A 20,573-nucleotide genomic window follows, 5' to 3' on the forward strand; every position below is an offset into this window, starting at 1 on the left:
TAGCATAGCTAGCTAACCAGATGCTAATAACAACAAAGTTATTGACTGTATGATCAGTGTGACGGATGAGCAGATCGCCACTGGGCTTTCAACTAAAGACACAGCCACGCAGAAACTGCAGCATGTGTACGGCTCCTTATGGGTACTGCAATTTCTGAAATGCCGGAGCGGCGTTCTGGTTCTCTCCGTCAGAACTGCACCCTGTCAGATGAGACATATACCACGTGATGACACGTTGGGCTCGTGTTGTGTTCAAGGACCCCGACCTTGGCCAGGAAAAACAGGCACTCGCTTGTTTAATTTTTTTGCGGTCTAGATTTCTTACATTTTTTTCTTTTTTGCGTGTGTTTATAAATTACCTCGAGGGCCGTACCAAATTGTCTCGCGGGCCGTATACGGCCCGGAGGCCGGAGGTTCCCCACCCCTGGACTAAACCATGATTGACTCTAGTAATCCCTCATCTGCATTTAGTTTTATAAATTCTCTTTTGTAGATTAACTAACCATTATGTTTTATTTGTTATTATTATGTCCTTCTTGCACCTCCAGATGCTGACAGACAGGATGCCATCAACCTGTTTCTCCAAGTCTACCAGCCATCAGAGTCCAAGCCTCACCTGTGGGAGCTGCCCACCGACTTCTACCTGCATCATAAGAACACCATGGCCCTCCCCCAAGACAGACGCAGGTAACAAACACATCTGTATACTAACAAACACACTTGCTGTACTAAAATGCACATTTATAAATAAGAACCTTGGATAACATGTTTGCATCTGCCACAAAACCTCTTTCAATGGCTTATGAATGTTTGTGGGTCTTTGCATTTACACTAATTGAATATATCAGTGGGAAATCACTCGCAATAGATTAGCGCTGCTATTGAAAATGATTATTTTAACCCCAGGATGTACAAGTCTGCCTTGGATGTTGTTCACATGAGCAGTTTTTTATTTATTTTGCTCTCTTAATCTGGCAAAAAATACTCTTTGTCTCTGGTGTTATTGCTTCATGGCTTATCGCCACATTACTGCAATACAGTTACTTTGGTTTCTCCTAGGGTGCAGTGTGTTCAAGGCCATGGTTTAATCCTATATACACCCTTTGTCATGGGTATAAGATACATGAACAATGGGAAATAGACCATTTTTTAGGTTGCAATTTGCTGTCTGGGACTCTAAGGGACATTTGTAGCTAGTTCTGCAAGCTACTTTTATTGGAAAATAAAATGGCTGTGTTGTAAATCAAGCCTTTTTCCCAGGTAATTGTACCCATTTCAACACGTGCGTATCTTGTCTGTCTGCAGCTACACACTGTGGTGGACTGCAGGGATCTTGTCCTACCTTCCTGTGCCCTATGATGAAGGTCGGTATCTCTTCAGTATATGATAATTGGAATAATGCCTGCAGTATCTGTAATAGGTAACAGAGGCAGCTGCAGATTAGTTCCTTGATCTTTTTTATGAAAATCTAATCAAAATAGTTTATCGTCATCCAGTTTCAAGATGGAGGAATAACGCCTTGTCTTAGCTTTGTAGGCACATATCTCCGGTTTTCCTAAATAAATTACTGTGCAACAGTGTTTGTAAGATCATAAAAATGAAATATAATGTCACCAGATGCGATGTTTTGTCTCACTGGTGTTTTTTTAAACAACAATGGAGCTCAAGGGCACAGACAATTACACTTTATCTGGCATTAGTTACACAGATGGGACATGTTTGGAGGTTACATTCATTGTTCTAATGGTTTTTTCATGGGCATTGCTGACATAATATCAGCAGGACTTTCTTTATTGTTTTCTTGTGATAATTGATTTTTCTGCACGTTTGATTTGTGCTCCTGTGTGGATGCAGTCCCCTGTGAGGACAACATGAAGAAGGTAAAAGTGAAGAGAGTGAACCGCTTTGAGGAGAGCATAGACATCTACACAGAGTTCTTCAGACCCTATGAACTGACCTCCTTTGATGACACATTCTGCATCGCCATGACCAACTCTGCAAGGTAAATACACTCGCAACTCTTTAGACACTTAAAGATACATTTGAAACATAAAACTAAATCAAAATGGACTGAGTGATAATCTACAATCCACTATATTTTCTAGCTAACTACAGTGTAACAGTTATTGCTTAAACATTGTGAAATTAAATGAAAGCATCCCTGTTGTTTTGATGGTAAACACTTTGGATTTAAACTGTAACAAATACTCATTATTTGTAATTGTGATGGGTTTCCTTATAATTTGTGTTCATAAAGGGAATTTATGCCCAAAACCGTTGGAGTTGATCCAAGCCCCTTCACAGTTCGCAAGCCGGAGGAAACGGGAAAGTCAGTGCTGGGGTGAGTGCAGCTTGAGCTAGTTACATGTTCACATTTGTGATGTTCTGTTTATGTAATGAATCACATGTCACCGTGCCCTCATTCATATGGCTTCATTTGACACTGTGTTACCAAAAACAAGGCTTTGTCCTTTTTCCAGTCTTTGTTTAGAACACTGTGTGTGTGTGTGTGTGTGTGTGTGTGTGTGTGTGTGTGTGTGTGTGTGTGTGTGTGTGTGTGTGTGTGTGTGTGTGTGTGTGTGTGGTGTGTGTGTGTGTGTGTGTGTGTGTGTGTGTGTGTGTGTGTGTGTGTGTGTGTGTGTGTGTGTGTGTGTGTGTGTGTGTGTGTGTGTGTGTGTGTGTGTGTGTGTGTGTGTGTGTGTGTGTGTGTGTGTGTGTGTGTGTGTGTGTGTGTGTGTGTGTGTGTGTGTGTGTGTGTGTGTGTGTGTGTGTGTGTGTGTGTGTGTGTGTGTGTGTGTGTGTGTGTGTGTGTGTGTGTGTGTGTGTGTGTGTGTGTGTGGTGGTGTGTGTGTTGTGGTGTGTGTTGTGTGTACACAGTACGATAATTAAAAACATCACTTAGTTTTGAGTAAAACAAGAAAAAGCAAAGGAGACAAAAATAACTCTATACATGAAAACAGACATAACCTACTATCATAACTAGGGATGGGTACCGAGCCCTGGTATTAAACGGGCCCCGGGGCTGACTTATTAAAGACCGTGGTACCGTTAAGCTCCGACGTTATCGGTCTTTTTATCGGTACTGGAGACATGTAAAAAATATGTAATATGTATTATTGCTACACAAACATTATATTGCAGTTTTAGTGTCGCCAACTCCGTTTCTAATATGCAAAAAGTCTTGCAAATGTGTCAAATTATTTTTCACGATCTTTCCAATCCAGACGAGAGATCTCTCTCCCCGTCTGTGTGCGAGGGGGCGGGGCAGTTTACACACGCAGCTGCTACATGCAGCAACACACACACACACAGAGTAGATGGCGGAGAGAACGCGCTCCGAGGTGTGGTTAAACTTTACCCGTCTCGATGTGGAGAATGCTCGTTACCAAAAGTGGAATAAGAGTTTAGCATGTAAGGGCGTTAACACGAGCAATTTGTCTAAACATTTAGCAAAAGTGCACCACATCCAGACGGAGAAATGCACCGTTTTCGACTGTCTTTCTAGTAGCTCTGTAGCCCCATCCACGAGTAACGTTTCCACGTCAGGTATTATGTATGCTAGCAGCAACACACAAAGTTAATTCAATTATATAAACATGGGTTAATGATTAGAGGTAACTGAGTTATTTATTTTGTTAAAGTTTCAGCTATTCTGTTTACAATTCTTTATTTAATACGATTTAATACGATTTGTTAAAACATTGTTGTTTCTTTTGATGTGAAATATTACGTATTTAATTTAAATAAAAAGCAATGTTAGTTTTGTTCATAATTTGTTTAGTTTACCTTATTTTTTTCTCCAAAAGTACCGTTAAAAGACCGGATCGATAAGATAAAAGTAGTAGTACCGTTAAAACCTTAACGACAGCAATCCCTAATCATAACAGATACAAAACATTTGCAAAATAGCATCAAAATAAATAAACACAACTACATTACATTACATTACATTGCATTTAGCTGACGCTTTTATCCAAAGCGACTTACAATAAGTACATTCGACCAGGAAGACACAACCTTGAAGAAAACAGAATCATATAAGTACATCAGGTTTCATAGAGCCAAACATTTGAAGTACTACTCAACTGGCTTTAGATAAGCCAGTCCTTTATTAGTATATAAGTGCTTTGTTAATAGTTCTATCGCTCGAAGTGGAGTCGAAAGAGATGAGTTTTCAGTTTGCGCCGGAAGATGTGCAAGCTATCTGCTGTCCTGATGTCAATGGGGAGCTAATCAACTAATGATGGTGAAGCACAATACAAAGAATCAGAATCTGAAATCCTTTATTTGTCCCATAATGTTGACATTTACATGATTACAACAGCAGATACAGTGAGGGATTTACACACGTTATTAATAATACAATAACTAAGAAACAAAATACAAAATTGCAGATATATACACCATGGAAAGAAAAAAATTCGCAATATTTTTATACTGGCCTCGCCGAAATCTCCTTCTTGGTTAACCAGCGAGATAAACACTCTCACAAAGTAAAACTCAGGACCCCGAGGTGATGTTTTGAAGCTTTACTAAGCAAGCAGTATGAAACTGAAGGAATACAGAAACAAGAGCAATTGTAAATATCAACTACAACAGTGGTTCTCAAATGGGGGTACGCGGACCCCTAGGGGTACGTTGGAGTACTGCAGGGGGTACGTGAGATTTATTTTATGTTAATGAAAAAAAAAAACGTAATTCATGCATTTAAACAAACTACTAATAGTAGATTAACTACTTTCTTCAAAAGTGTACAGTAATTCTGGATAATAAAATGGGAACAATAAACGGGGTGCTCTCTTTTCCTCTCCCTCTCCTGACAGCTCGTCAGGCTCGTGCAGCTCGCTGAACCTGTAATAAGTGACCCGACAGTAAAGAATAAATATATGTATAACTAGTTTAGCTAGTTCCAGAGTAGATAAACTAGCTAAGTGTGTTAGTTAGGTCTAACTCTTAGTGTATTTTCCTCCGCTCAACGGTCCGTCACAGCGGACGGAGCTGTGATCATGCAGAGCTGCGTGTTCTCCGTCAGCAGCAGCTTCTCTGATCTCTGATCTCTCTCTCGCGCGTCCAGTTATACTTCACTCGCGTTTATGTCCAAATCTATCAGATCTAGCTAGTTCTAGCTAATGATATGACTGCCTGCTTATCAAAGGACCTAAACAATAAGCGTTGCTTGGCAACGGCGTGTGGCCGCAAAGTATAGCATATGTTTATATGAGGTGTCAAAATCCCATGCTCATAAAATGCTCATATATCTTTTTCTCTTCATTCCCCATGCCCCAAAATAAATAAATAAATAAATAAATATACTAATTTTAGGAAAAGTAACGAGGTTTGAGCAGTGTGGGTTTTATATTAACAGAGTTACACATATTTCAAAACGCAAAGTGTAATAACCGCAGTTGCCTCAGTTCAATGCAACTAATGTCGTCTTAGTGTTATTGCATGATGTTAAAATTGGTTTGCCATGAATTTAGTGATGGATTGTAAACATTTGAAATGTAGCATTTAAGTTTTTCTCAGTTACAATGTTGTTGTTTCAATAAATCAGACACTGATGGTGCATCGCTGTACTGTACCTCTTTATATAGGCATTTTTTTTCCGAAGGGGGTACATTATTGAAAAAAGTTTGAGAACCACTGAACTACATGACATAATAATTACGTATACATAGATATATATCCAAGACGGCATGAAATTAGGTCAGTGCCAAAGTACAGATGCAATGTTTAAGCTATATTGCATATACAGCAACTACAAAATGTCAGCTGGGATCAAATATCACAATAATGCACTCAAGGTAAAGATATATAATGTAGAAACATAAAAACTTGAAATGCCTTCTCAAGGGCTATGATGAATGATGGATGGCACAGGATGAACAGACGCCACCTTAGCTGGAGCACACATGCTATTCTGAAATGTCTCAGGCTAACTTTCTGTCACATGGGAACTAAAAATAACTGCTTCATGCAGTACGGGAAGTCACCAGAAGGAGTCACTATAACACACAAAATAATTGGCGGAGCCAAAACAATATTAGTTTTTAAGAAAAGTCCCCATATTGAATTTAAGAGCTAGCTGGTACAAAGTTGAATCATTTCCATACCACATTCTGCAGTTACATAACTACATCGCAGCTCATCACAGATCAATACACACATTATGATATTAACACCGACCATTGGTTCAAGAAATGTCATTAAGGTTGAGTCACAGCCTGGGTAAGATGCAAACATCCGCCTCATCAATCAGCTTCTTATGTAATGGACCATTTCATAAGACCAGTCAATAATCAATTCATCCAGTTGGAAGGTCTCCTTTTTTTGTATCCGTCTATAAATCTTTAGTTTCACATTATTCTATCAAATCACTTCACGTTAGAACCAGGTTAGAACTGAGTGGTCTCTAACAGCAATTTACTTGATTTACAGTGTAGACGTTTAATCTGTAGCCACTTAATTTAAATGTCATTACATAATATTCTTCCGAAGCACATTACAACAACAATCTGTATTTTGAGAAGCAAAAAGGTGATAACAATGTTTTGAAGATAATCTGACATTTGTTGTGTTTGCTGTTTTCCTATTTTCCACAGGAGGTTAAAGTGCACAACTACCCTATGTATTAATTTGAACTAGTTTTAATCTTCCATGCACGTATGTATATATATTGTGTGCATTTAAAGAAATCATGAATGCTATTAACTTTATTTAAAGCTCCCCTATTATATTCTTTTTCAACAATATATTATAGGTCTCAGATATATACAAAACATATCTCTGAATCTTTGGCTCGAAATACCAAACAGATTGCTCATTGTAGCATGCCATATACCCCTACCTGGTTGTAAATTTGAGTGATGTCAAACTCCACAAAATTATAATTGCAGAATCAAGGGGCACTTTAGACTTAGAGTCTGAACTCTTTATTTTTCTTTGTGACTGTTACGTCCCAACTAGGGGAAGAGGAAAGCAACATACACCAGATTGGAATTGGTAATAATTATAAATGGCTTTATTATACCAGGGTGAAACAAAATGGCAGGCAGGCAGCCTGAAACAAACAAAGTGGCCACGAGGGCGCAAGTTTACACAAACAACCAAACAAAGGGAGGACTGACTCTAAAAAGGGAGCCTGTTTACATACAAATAAATAGATAAACTAAATAGTAACTAAAACCCTCACTGTCAAAGTGGTACTAACTAAAGAAAAGGAGGCTGTAAAAAAACACAGCTAAACTAAACAACCGTCAACTTAGAGACTCAGATACTCTAATCACATAGTCACATCTAATCATATCACACTACAAAACACAGACCACACAATTTAACCACAGAACGAAGAGCAAGTAGCGAGAGGCGTCTGTTCACTCAACAGAGCCTCCAGAGTGATGATTGTCCCCAGGCTTTGTAGTCGTCTCAAGCAGTTGTGCGCCGGCTGTACGCTGCGATTGGAGTGGTTGGGCCCGGCGTGCTCCAATCACAATCTTCAGGGGGCGGACCAGGAGATGGCAGCCAATCACGACAGGGCAATCGCACAGCTCATTTACATGCAACACACATTAACACAGTTAAGAGGACCAGGAAGGCAGCAGCCGTAACAGTGACTCGAAGGTTTATTCCCGGTATAAGTCAGTATTTCTGCTGTGACGGGAAATGTAGTCTATTAAAAAAAGTCCTCTAAACATGACATTGATTTACAAGTCCTTCTGCATGTGTGTTTTCACTCAAATACAGCACCAGACACTTTTTACGCTGCTATGGACAATCTGGCATTAATGCACATTCTATGGACAATTTTGCACTAATGTACATTCTGAAATATTGAAGTTTTATTGATTGTTGTGTTTTTATTTAGGTCTTAAAGGTGGGGTAGGTAAGTTTGAGAAACCGGCTCGAGATACACTTTTTGTTATATTCCATGGAATGCTCTTAACATCCCGATAGCAATGAATATCTTAAGTGCTTTGACAAAAAATACATTAAAAAATGTCATCTGTGGAAGCCGTAACACTGTAAAAAGCACGACCAATCATCTGAGCCGGCCCGGCTAAAATAACTGGATGGCCTACCTGCCTGTCAGCCTTCCATCTGTGCACAAACTTATCTCGTGCCCTCATTGGTCATGTGCGCGTTCGGTGTGTGTTGGAGGAGGGGCTCTGTAAGGAAGTGGCAGATTTGTTCCGGCTGTGTATTTTCAAATTCTAGCGCACTCGAGCTGGTTTCTCCTAAATTACCTACCCCACCTTTAATGTGTGCACATGTAAAAATGTGTCGTTGATTCTGTGTATATATATATATATATATACACATACATATTTTCACACATAATTTTATATACATTTGTTTTTATATTCGGGATTGTGTGAAAAGCCATTTTGATCGCTCTGTCTGAACACACAAACTGGAAGATTGACAATAAAGTTGACTTTGACTTTGTGCATAATATGTTAATCATTGTCAGTCCCCTCCTTCTCCCTGGCTAAATGACGCACTGCGTGCTAATAGAACCATCCTTCGGGCAGTTGAGCGGAAATGGTGGAAATCCAAACACTATGACAACCTCCTAACCAATCAGGCTCTCTTCTCCTCTTTCTCTTTTTCGATCTCTCAGGCAAAGCACTTTCTTTCAAGATAAGATCCATTCTTCCTATTTCAATCCCACAAAACTATTTTCCATCTTTTCCACCCTCTTAGAACCCCCCAAAGCCCCTTCCCCCTCCTCCCTTCTGTCAAGCGAGTTTTTTAACTACTTTGAAAAAAAAGGTTGATGATATTCGCTCTTCTTTTTCTGACTCACCTTTACTCACCACTGGGTCACCAGTCCCACCGTTCACCCACACACTAACCTCCTTTTCCCCTCTCTCTCCAAGTGAGGTTCTTACCCTCATTACCTCTGCCCGTCCTCCCAGTTGTCCTCTGGACCCTATCCCCTCAAACCTCCTTCAGACTATCGCTCCTGATATTCTACTGTTTCTCACCCATTTCATCAACACTTCTCTAACTTCTGGTCACTTTCCAAACACTCAAGGAGGCAAGAGTAAACCCTCTCCTAAAGAAACCCACTCTCAACCCGTCTGATATTATAAACTACAGGCCTGTCTCTCTCCTCCCGTTCCTGTCTAAAACACTTGAACGCGCTGTCTTTAAACAACTCTCCTGTTATCTCCATCAGAACAACCTTCTGGATCCGCACCAGTCTGGTTTCAAGGCAGGTCACTCCACAGAAACTGCTCTCCTCGCTGTCTCTGAGGAACTGCACACTGCTAAAGCAGCCTCCCTCTCCTCTGTCATCATCCTGTTGGACCTGTCTGCTGCATTCAACACGGTGAACCATCAGATCCTTCTTCACACTCTCCAAGAATTTGGAGTTTCAGGCTCTGCACTTTCCCTCCTCACCTCATACCTCAAAGACCGCACCTACAAGGTAACTTGGAGAGGGTCAGAGTCCGACCCTTGTCAATTAACTACAGGGGTCCCTCAGGGCTCTGTTCTTGGTCCCCTCCTCTTCTCGTTGTCCACAAACTCGCTCGTATCAGTCATTAGCCCCGCATGGTTTTTCATACCACTGCTACGCTGACGACACCCAATTAATTCTGTCCTTTCCCCGCTCAGAGACCCAGGTCGTCGGACGCATCTCTGCTTGTCTAGCAGACATCTCTCAGTGGATGTCTGCTCACCACCTCAAGCTCAACCTTGACATGACTGAACTGCTTTTCCTTCCATGAAAAGATTGTCCCACTCTTGACCTAACAATCAACATCGGCCCCTCTGTTGTTTCCCCGACTCAGACTGCAAGGAATCTGGGTGTGACCCTAGATAACAAACTGTCCTTCACTGCAAACATCGCTGCTACAACCCGCTGCTGCAGATACACTCTTTACAACATCAGGAGGATACGTCCCCTCCTGACCCAGAAAGCGACACAACTTCTGGTCCAGGCTCTCGTCACCTCACGCCTAGACTACTGCAACTCCCTCCTGGCTGGTCTACCTGCATGTGCAGCGGCTCGTCTGGTCTTCAACCTTCCAAAATGTTCCCACACCACGCCGCTCCTCCGCTCGCTTCACTGGCTTCCAGTAACTGCTAGAATCCACTTCAAGACACTGGTACTTGTGTACCATGCTGTGAATGGATCTGGCCCTTCCTACATACAGGACATGGTTAAACCATACACCCCAGCACGTGCACTCTGCATCAACCAAACGGCTCGCTGCACCCGCACTGCAAGGGCGACCCAAGTTCCCATCTGCAAAAACACGTTGGTTTGCTATCCTGGCTCCAAAATGGTGGAATGAGCTCCCCATTGACATCAGGACAGCAGAAAGCTTACACATCTTCCGGGGCAGACTGAAAACTCATCTCTTTCGACTCCACTTCGAGCGATATAATTACTAACAAAGAATTGCTAACAAAGCACTTATATACTAATAGGACTGGCTTATCTAAAGCCAGTTGAGTAGCACTTTAAATGTTTTTGCTCTATGAAACCTGATGTACTTATATGATTCTGTTTTCTTCAAGTTTGTATCTTCTTGGTCGAATGCACTTATTGTAAGTCGCTTTGGATAAAAGCGTCAGCTAAATGCAATGTAATGTAATTGTGGCTGTTTGTGGATCTTTGCAGCAACAAGAGCAGTAAGGAGGAGACGCTGCTACAGAGGAAGACTGCAGCCAGCGCTCCTCCCCCCCCGAGTGAGGAGGCCATCAGCAGTACCTCAGAGGACGACTCCGAGGACGACCGCGACGACGACGGGTCCGTGTCTCAGCGCTCGACCCCCATCAAGCTACTCACAGAATCAGGAGAGAGCACTCGCACACAGGAGGTACTAAAAGTAATCTCATCAACAATGTCTGCAGATAGTCGAGATTATGTTTAGTAAACGTATGCACAGTCAAATTTAAGATCACTTCAAGGGTAAACACAAGTATGAATAATTCTAATGGTATTAATTGTTAAGGAGGAAACAAAGCTGCCTACCTAACATAATAATGTAATGGTTAAAGGATATGCAATCTCCTCTAAGTACCTCAGGGAAATGTCCTCGCAGTTCATCCACATGCTTTATTTTGGTCCTTTTAAAGCTTTCTGCTTTCCAAAATGAGTGTCACCCTAATTATATTTCTTCACTTCCCCCTGAGTCCCCAGAATAAATTAGTTCAGTGTTTCTGTTTGCGTCACTCGGTAGAGTAAACATTGACTTAATCAGCCTGTGGCATTAACTCCCAGAGATGAGGGTGTAAACGGCTTGTGTTATTGTTTATTTTATGGGAAAATAAAGAGAGATGGCACTGTCAAACTTTATCTTATGAAGTCTAAATGACAAACAAACATCACAGATTAGATACAAATCTGACCTTATTGCTGCTTTATATGCACCTCTCACTATATTGTTCACCCTATTCTATAACAGATTCCCAGGATGCGTCATTATCTTACAGCATCAGTATCTGATTTCATTCCCCAGGTGAACATCACACATTGAAAAATCTAATTTTCCCTTGTGGGATCAGTGAAATATATTTTTTTACCCAGATTCCATAATTCAGCAGAGAGCGAGCACATAATCAGCCCAGGTAGGGGTCAGTGTGGAAAGGATGAATCAGAAACACCAGAACATGAGAATGTGTGTTTTGGTGACTACCTTCTGTTCTAAACCCAAGTAGCTCTATGAAATGAGTTTTACTTTTTTCAACCGTCAAACCCCAGGCCCATTTCCCTGAGGATTGTGGGTAATTCAGTTATGAGTGGATCAGAAGTTTGAGCAGCGATAGAGATGTCGAACATTGCTCCACTCTCATCCTCTGACAGCAAGATAAATTAAAGTTGTTTTAAGCTCAAATCAGTATCACATTTTTTAAATCACATATTATGAAACTTCCACACAATGGAATGGGTTATGGATTATTAAAGGTTAACTTGTACCAGTATTGAGAGAAAGCTATAGATGGTAAAAGCTAAATGGCTCCTAGCTACAGTAATTGCTTGTGGATTTACCTAATAGTTACCGTACGTCCACCAAAATTGCTTGTTTTTCCCTTGAATAGGCCATCATTGTTGTCCTTGAGTGTCTGAACTCATGATTGAAAGGAACCTACATTAAAAATTCACAGGATTAACACCTTCAATCTCATTTGTTTTAATCAGTGGACAAACAGAAATGTAAAACCAAGTGGGGTTTTTTGTTAGTTGCCATTCATCAGATCACACAAGATGCTACAAAATTGCCCCCAAAAAAAGAATTAACAAAAAGAAATGGAGATAGTTCAACATGACCAGACTTGGAGGCAAAGTCTTCAGACTCCTGCTTCGTCCGTCTCTTTCCTCGACTGGTTTATGGTGTTTATTTCTGAAGCTTTTCTCTGCTCTTCTCTGGGTTTTGAACAGTGAGCTAGTCATGAATATTTCGGCCAGCTACTGTGTTGGGCGCATATCCCCCCCCCGCGCTCTCATGATCCCATGTCCTTCCTTGGAGCCGTCCATGAGAATGGATTGCCATAGTGCCAGCATAGAAGGACACTGTTGAAATATTTAAACATTAGATCATTACTATATGTTTTCCATGTAATTACATATGCTCATTTCATATACCCCTCAATATGGGCGTGCGTGCATGAACAGATTTACAATATGTTTTTGTGCGTTTGCATAAACAAGTATGTGTTTACACACACTCGTCTGTGCCCTCACACACCATATGAATGCTGCATTAGGTGTGTGTTTCCGTGTGATTGTGTGTTCACAGCTGTTGTTCACTAGACATGGCCCCTCATTCGTTCTCACCTCACTGCAGCTTGGATCAATACACATACAGTGGAAATGTAATGCATTACGTTGCAGTCATACAGTCAAAGAAATGAATGCCCTCTTCTGTGCATGCTGGTACATAACGAGCTTCTCTCTGTCTTATATAACTTTGATAGTAAAAATGTTTGTCTCTGTTAAATCATACTTGAAATACTGATAGCTTGGTTAGTCCAAAGCTACAAATCCCAGAAATGAGCAGAGACCTGCTTTACGATAATATTACCTTACATCATTTTGGCTCATTGTGATGAACTTTTCACTTATTATCTTTAAAACCACACAATTTTTCCCAGGTTTTATTCTTATATTCACTTTATTACAGAATGTTTTGGCTTTGTTGCATACATATGGGTCAGCAGTCATGACTGATAAATCACAGTAGATACAAAATATACAAAACATAATTTCCATCGTCATTGCCACACTTATTGTTAATTCCAGCCAGAATGGTCAATACATGCTTTGTGATATACATTTTTACATATTTGACAACACTTTCCACATATCACAATATACATTATATATACAAGGACCCAGGCTTTTTTGCAAACGACTGCTTTTGTACGTTTCTATTACTTTGTTTTATTATTATCACCTACGAAAGATCACCTCAATGGCACTTCTGTGTTAAAAAAAAAAAAAAGCCATAATATATAAGATCAGTTTTTACACTGCAGTAGTCAAACATGCTTAGTTGATCTGAATACTGCCAAGAAAAAGCTCCCAACCCCCAAATATAACACCATCTACGCAATCTCACACCGCACCACACGGTATGTATGTATTCATGCTGTTTACACACATTTCCCGCCCTCCCACCCGAGAACGGAAACTAATAATAATCCGACCATACAACGTTTTCTCACCTCTACGATCCTCTGGTTTTGGTGAGCACGTGTCCACTAGCCTCATGCTCCTGTAGGATCCGTTCTGTAAATCGCTCTGTGTTCCTCACGGATGCACTGAGCTGTAATCATATCACAACTCGCCTTGGGACGCTTAATGGATAACGGCAGTACTTAATACATATATTATGGGATGCTACAATGCACGATCAGTTTGGTATTTCGAGCCAAACACTTCAGAGACATGGTTTGTATATATCTGAGACCTATAATATATTGATGAAAAACTGTATCAAGGTTCAAGGTTTTTATTTGTCATACGAACATAGCTACAGTGTAGTTATGACGATGAAAATCTGAGGTCACAGGCTCCTCCAACAGTCAGGGGCGGATCTAGACAAATATTCATGGGGTGGCAAGAGGGTGGCAGGAGATTGAGAGGGGTGGCATCCCCTGGCAGAAGTATATGCTGATTTAATCGCAGTCATATAAATCAATGTTAACCTCTTAAACCCGAAGGTCCCCCCAGTGGACCCCTCCCACCGTTTTTTTACGAGACTATGTCTCAGGGCTTCTTAACATTTATGAAACTATTAATGTTTCATACCCTTTTAAAGGTAAGAAACTCCGCTAACTGACAATAAGAACAATTGTCAGCTAAAAAAAACACAAGAGTAATACCAAGCCTTTGAATTAGCATTGAGCGAAAAAATGCTAACTAATGCTAACGCTTTTTTACACAGAACTCACGGTAGAAATGCCCTTATTACTATCTTAACTGCACAAACAAGATATACGATTTAAAGCTGAGACTCCACAGATTCCACACATGTAATGTCATCACTGTCCGACCTCGAATTCCTGGAGTTATCAGCCAGAAAAGAGAAAGTAAACAACATCCGGTTTCAAAAATATTACAATAATTACGTCTTACCTTTTTTGATTTGTGATCAAAAGTTGTGTTCAACGGAATAAAAACGCCGCTCAAGGTTAATCCAATGTCTTTGTGTCACGTAGAAATTTTTACTGATGATCCGTCATCATATTTATGGCAATATACTGGGTATAAAGTTTTGCCGTCCAGGCTTGTACTTTCAAATATGTTTCGTTTGCTTCTCTATTACGTCCGCTAATCCGGTAATGTTTACGTAGATTTGGGAACTGCCCATCGATTCTATTGGATGTAATGGTTAAGAAAAAGGTGTAAATCACCCAAATCAACCAATGGGTTCCAGAGATATTGTCCTGCGTAAAGTATAAAGAATGCCAGCCAGCTTAAGTACATTACGCAGGAGACTTTACTTATTGTTTACTACGTAAGGAAGCAGGAATTGCAGCAGGACCGCTCTGAGCACGGAGCGGACAGAAGATAACGGAATTGCAGTTTTATTGCTTATAGATTATCAGAACATTTTAAAGGGGACACAGCCACATTGGATATTAATCTATGGATTAACTACATCATCGTTTTTATCGTTTTAATGCCATTGAAGACCAGTTTAGACCAGACAAAGAGGAAGGTAAGCCATGTTAGCCTAACGCATTAGCGCTAGCGCCATTTGTTTTGATGTACGTTTTTGTTTATTAACGTCGCGAGTTTGTATCTTTCAGTGTTGAGGTGGGCACCGTTAGATTCTGTGTCTTTACGATCATAAACAATGTGTTGGATGTGCAGCTAGGATAAGTAATAAGGGAGCTAGGAGTGATTTTCGGTGCAGTAATAGGTTAGCATTTTTCGCTCGGGGCTAATTCAGAGGCTCAGAGGATAACAGAGTAGGCCTATGTTTTATTTTTTATTTTATTTTATTTTTTCACAACAGTTGTATTTGGATGGAATGAATACCTATAGTGATAATTCAAAGTAATAAAATAATTTTTACAGTGAAAAAGTTCAAATGGAACTGATGGTTCCCAAATTACCCAGAGGTGAGTCCGCTTGGACTTTATTTTTCTAAACCTCTCTAAAAAGGTCAAATTTCACTTGTTTTGCATCAATCTTGATACAGGGTACTTATTATATGTTATAGTTTGGATTCCTAAAGCTTTTAGTCTACTAGCCCATCATTCAAGGGTGGTTTTCACTATAAGTAATGTTTTTTTTTTTAGGCGGACATTAGAATTTACATGTTTTTACTGTGTTCCATCTGAATTTACTTTAAAATAAAAAACATCTATATTGATTCTGACACTTCTACATCCAACTCACAGATGTAACCTTGCTTTGAGAGAAAAGATTATTAATTTACCCCTTTTAGAAGTGAATATATAGTCTTTGTTGTGTTAGTGGGATTTTCGAGCCTGAAACCTGAAAAACAGGCTCAGGGCTTAAGAGGTTAACTTGGAAAGCCACAATATTGATATTTTAACTCAATAACATTTGGTGACATTATTGTGGCACATCAGTAAAGCCTTAAATAGAAATATATAAGGTATAATTTAATGAATTTTAACTGAACAATAACTGAAGGAGTTATTTTCACTCTTAGAGCAGCAGGGGAACCAAATCTATGCAGACTGCTGCAATAAGTACATTAATTAACTGTCTCATCGATGTTTGTCTGTATGAATATGATAATATTAACAATCAAATTATTCCTATCAGCTGTCAATCACTGTTATGATTCACATACCCATTTGTTATTGAATAAACTATATTTTTTGGAGGAGTTAATGATGAATGTTCCCCAAGATGCTTGCTCACCCTCCTTCAAATTTTAAGTAATAACTATCATATACTGTATCAAAATTCAAAGGAACAGTTCAGCGCCCCACGACTTTATTGCAAACAGTTACAACCTTGACTTTACATCAGAAAGAACAAACATTAAAGAAGTGACTAACTGCATCAGTTAGGGTTAAAAAACGTGTATTCAGCTAAAACATATACATCGCTGCAGTTATTATCCAGTGGAAAGTCCTTACCTACTGGTCTAGTTAAATCAAAGTGGTTACTTTTTTTGGCTGGGCAGTGTAGTTTTACACACCGTCTTATTTGACTTTCTCAGGACTTAAAACTGTTTTTTTGGGGCAGACCCCCACAAAGGAAAACAATATATACACACATACAAGGTCATCATCTTAACAGTTGATTATGATCCTCCGTGAGCAGAGCATCGAGTTGGCATGCCTATTACATTACATTACATTACATTGCATTTAGCTGACGCTTTTATCCAAAGCGACTTACAATAAGTACATTCGACCAGGAAGACACAACCTTGAAGAAAACAGAATCATATAAGTACATCAGGTTTCATAGAGCCAAACATTTCAAGTGCTACTCAACTGGCTTTAGGTAAGCCAGTCCTTTATTAGTATAAAAGTGCTTCGTTAATAGTTCTAACGCTCGAAGTGGAGTCGAAAGAGATGAGTTTTCAGTTTGCGCCGGAAGATGTGCAAGCTATCTGCCGTCCTGATGTCAATGGGGAGCTCATTCCACCATCTTGGAGCCAGGACAGCAAACCCACGTGTTTTCGCCGATGGGAACTTGGGTCCCCCTCGCAGCGAGGGCGCAACGAGTCGTTTGGCTGATGCAGAGCGTAGTGCACGCGCTGGGGTGTACGGTTTAACCATGTCCTGGATGTAGGAAGGGCCAGATCCATTCGCAGCATGGTAAGCAAGTACCAGTGTCTTGAAGTGGATTCTAGCAGTTACCGGAAGCCAGTGGAGGGAGCGGAGGAGCGGAGTGGTGTGGGAGAGTTTAGGAAGGTTGAAGACCAGGCGAGCAGCTGCATTCTGGATGAGCTGCAGAGGACGGATGGCACATGCAGGTAGACCAGCCAGGAGGGAGTTGCAGTAGTCTAGGCGTGAGATGACGAGAGCCTGGACCAGAACCTGAGTCGCTTTCTGAGTCAGCTGGGGACGTATCTTCCTGATGTTGTAAAGCGTGTATCTGCCTATACAGCTGAATGTGGCGATTACCATGTTGTTCAACAAAACGCCTCACAAACTGATTAAGATCCAAAGCTTTAGTGCGTTTTGATTCAATGCTGAGTACAGCCAAACTTGACAGTCTCTTCTCTGTCATTGTAGACCGCACATACCTCATTCCTTCCATCTACCTGGGTCCGAATGCTTCTCCTTTTGCGCCGTGAAATTTGATAAATTAGATAAATAGATAAATAATTTCCAAGTAGCAGCCAGATGAATATTATGGATGTTGTTTCAACAGTTAGGTGTTTAACAGTCTTATTGCTTGTGGGATGACACTGTCCCTGAGTCTGGTGGTTTAATAGGGGACCTTTAAGATCATTGTGCAATAATGTATTTCCTACCAGAGCATAGCCTCATGATCAATGCCCCGTTTACAATAAATGTATGTCTTTTTAAAAAAATTTAAACTGGGTAATGACGGCAATTTCTCATAACACATTACTTTGCATATAAAATCCTCAGCTTGAACCGGTCTGACCTTTTTAATCTGATCTCCTGTTTGTTATGTTTAATATGTCCGTACGAAGACCCCCAGGAGGGCACTGTCCCCAAACACGAAGCCACCTCATCAGACACCAACAATCAGAGGACATTCATAGATGCTCTAATGACACTCCTTGGCTCTTCCTAAGTAGAGGATCAGTTGTAGGGAAGCGGCTGAACCTGATAACCTTGTCTTTGCGATGTTATGTCGAGTTGCAGTCAATTTGATTTGCGGTCAGCAAGCAGCTTCCCCCGCTGATGAGTTCTTTGTATTTCACTAACTATCCTTCTGAATTGGTTTGTGCTTTATTCACATGCACATAGCTTCTCACCTACACCCTTCTCACCTTTTCAGGAGATGCTGCAGCAGTCAGCTAAGGAGCCATATGGACTCAATCTTTCTGGGTTTCCTGCTGAAAAAGACCTGCTCATTTACGAAAGGTAATGATCACAACGATACTGGACTTTATATCAAACCTATAAACATTTCTAGTTGTTTTCCAAAGCTCCAACACTACACATTTACAGTATGTTTAATGTCTATATAACGTGGTCACTCACAACTTATACATGTTTTTTTTTACAATTTCTAAACAATGGACATTTCTAAACGTTGGGTTTTATTCAAATTGAATGATAGTTAGTGTCAAAAAACACGTTATTATTGACTAATTTCTGTGGTTAGCACCTTTAAAAGTTGCTCCAGATTTCCCTTAGAACAGAAAATTAGTGTCTATAAATCTTTTAAGTTATGAAATGTAATTCACCATTAGAAAATAATGTTGTACTAGTTGAGTTGTAGGTGCATGATGAATGTAGAGACACAATCCAACACTACAGCTCAGGCATGTATTCTGCCTTTACATAGATAATAAGGTTCAGTGTTGATTGACACTGTCAGAGAGGCTTCCATTTAACATTGAATGTTTATCATGTTTCATACCTAAGTACTCCAACTGCCGTCTGTTCATGTGTTTGTTTGGCCTTCAGCGCTCAGTGTGTAGCATGTTTTTTGACACCATGCTAAAGCATACATCTTGAGGAAAGTGCTTTCTCTTTATTGCAACGTGCCTTTAACTCAGAGGGGGGGGGGGAGGCTGTCAGCTTCAGCAGCCCCTCAGGGTGATGTCGGACATTGTCTACTCTGACCTGCTGTTTGCATCTCATCTCTGACATTTCTGCTTTCTGTCCGCCTCTCTCTTCCTTCACCTTGGTTTTATTTTTTCCCCTGTCCTTTCTGACGCATTATGTAATTTCTCCCTGTTTGTTCCCAACCTTGTTGATGCTATTGAGCTTTTGATCCACAGTGAAATGCCGTCGTCAGGCTCTGAACATGAACACAACTATCTGTGCTGTGCAAGTAAACGCCACATCTGTTACAGTGCGATGCATTTGATGGTGCTGAAATAGCTTCAACACACTGAAGATAATTGGTCCAGGGAATTATTTTGGTACTCGCTGTATGACCCTGTTATTAAAGCAATATCAACTAGATGAATTGTGCACATGCACGTTTCAGCAAATACATGCACATATTATAAATGAATTATAAAGCATGGCAAACTTTTTATATTGAACATTCTTGTTTGCAATACAAACAAATACAAAAAAATAGTTGTTTTGCTTTTGATCCCTTAAGATTAAAAGGAAGTTTTCCTTTCTGTGTCGGTTTCTGGAAAATAGTTTTTTTTTTCTGTATCTTTTTAACTTTAATTATGACCCCTTGGACTTTGCTGACATCTTTTGGGGGGGTTGTCCAGACCCCACACATAGGGTTTTCATGACTAATATAGAGAGTTGGAATGCACTTTTGAAAAGAAACCGGTCTATCGATAAACACCAGACATGGAGCGTACGTCTCAATGCTTTGCATAAAGTGTCCTTGCTCTCTAAGCTATTATGTCCAAATGTACTGAAGGCTTCTATTTGAGAATTGATCTCTGCATGTGTAGAGATGTAAGAGATCAGATATGAAAGAGCAAAGACAGACAGGTAAACAAATAGATAAACTAACATTCCCACATTTAAAAAGGTTTAACTAACGTCTTTAATGTCAGGCACAATTGGGTAGCGTGATTGAAGCAGGGACTAGTCAAAATAAATCCAATCCAAATTGCCATGGAGAATATTGTTCATACCTTCCTTCCACATAATGAGAATGAAAACACATTTATTATTGAGGCACGCAGTTGGAATGGCTCCAAAGATGTTAGCTGCTGAAAGCTCTGCTAATCAGCGCATTAATATTAAAACAAATTATAAAAGCAAAAGCCAGAGGGGAACTCTCAACTGTTGCATATTATTGTGTGTTTGCGAGGGAAATAACCTGCGGGGAAATTTAAGATTTAATGACTCCAAGATCTTGACAAATACATTTGTCTGAGTATTTTTTATTGAAAATGTATATTATAAACTTAAATTAAAGGGTCATTCAGAAATGAATTACACTGTTGCCTAATTACATTTTGTTAATGGCTTTTGATAAAGCATATGCGAAC

At 40.1% G+C, this 20,573-nt stretch overlaps 1 protein-coding gene across 1 annotated transcript in view; it reads left to right on the forward strand.

The window, feature by feature from the left end:
* fig4a (FIG4 phosphoinositide 5-phosphatase a) overlaps nucleotides 1-20,573 on the forward strand; it is a 50,341-nt gene that overhangs the window by 23,558 nt on the left and 6,210 nt on the right. Inside the window, exons 17-22 of the mRNA XM_034202739.1 lie at nucleotides 549-687; nucleotides 1,306-1,364; nucleotides 1,855-2,002; nucleotides 2,258-2,341; nucleotides 10,634-10,832; nucleotides 18,431-18,516. Of these exons, the coding sequence (XP_034058630.1) occupies nucleotides 549-687; nucleotides 1,306-1,364; nucleotides 1,855-2,002; nucleotides 2,258-2,341; nucleotides 10,634-10,832; nucleotides 18,431-18,516 (715 nt within the window). The remainder of the gene's footprint in view (nucleotides 1-548; nucleotides 688-1,305; nucleotides 1,365-1,854; nucleotides 2,003-2,257; nucleotides 2,342-10,633; nucleotides 10,833-18,430; nucleotides 18,517-20,573) is intronic.

The sequence above is a fragment of the Gymnodraco acuticeps genome, unplaced genomic scaffold (genome assembly GCF_902827175.1).
Source record: "Gymnodraco acuticeps unplaced genomic scaffold, fGymAcu1.1, whole genome shotgun sequence".
Taxonomy (NCBI): domain Eukaryota; kingdom Metazoa; phylum Chordata; class Actinopteri; order Perciformes; family Bathydraconidae; genus Gymnodraco; species Gymnodraco acuticeps.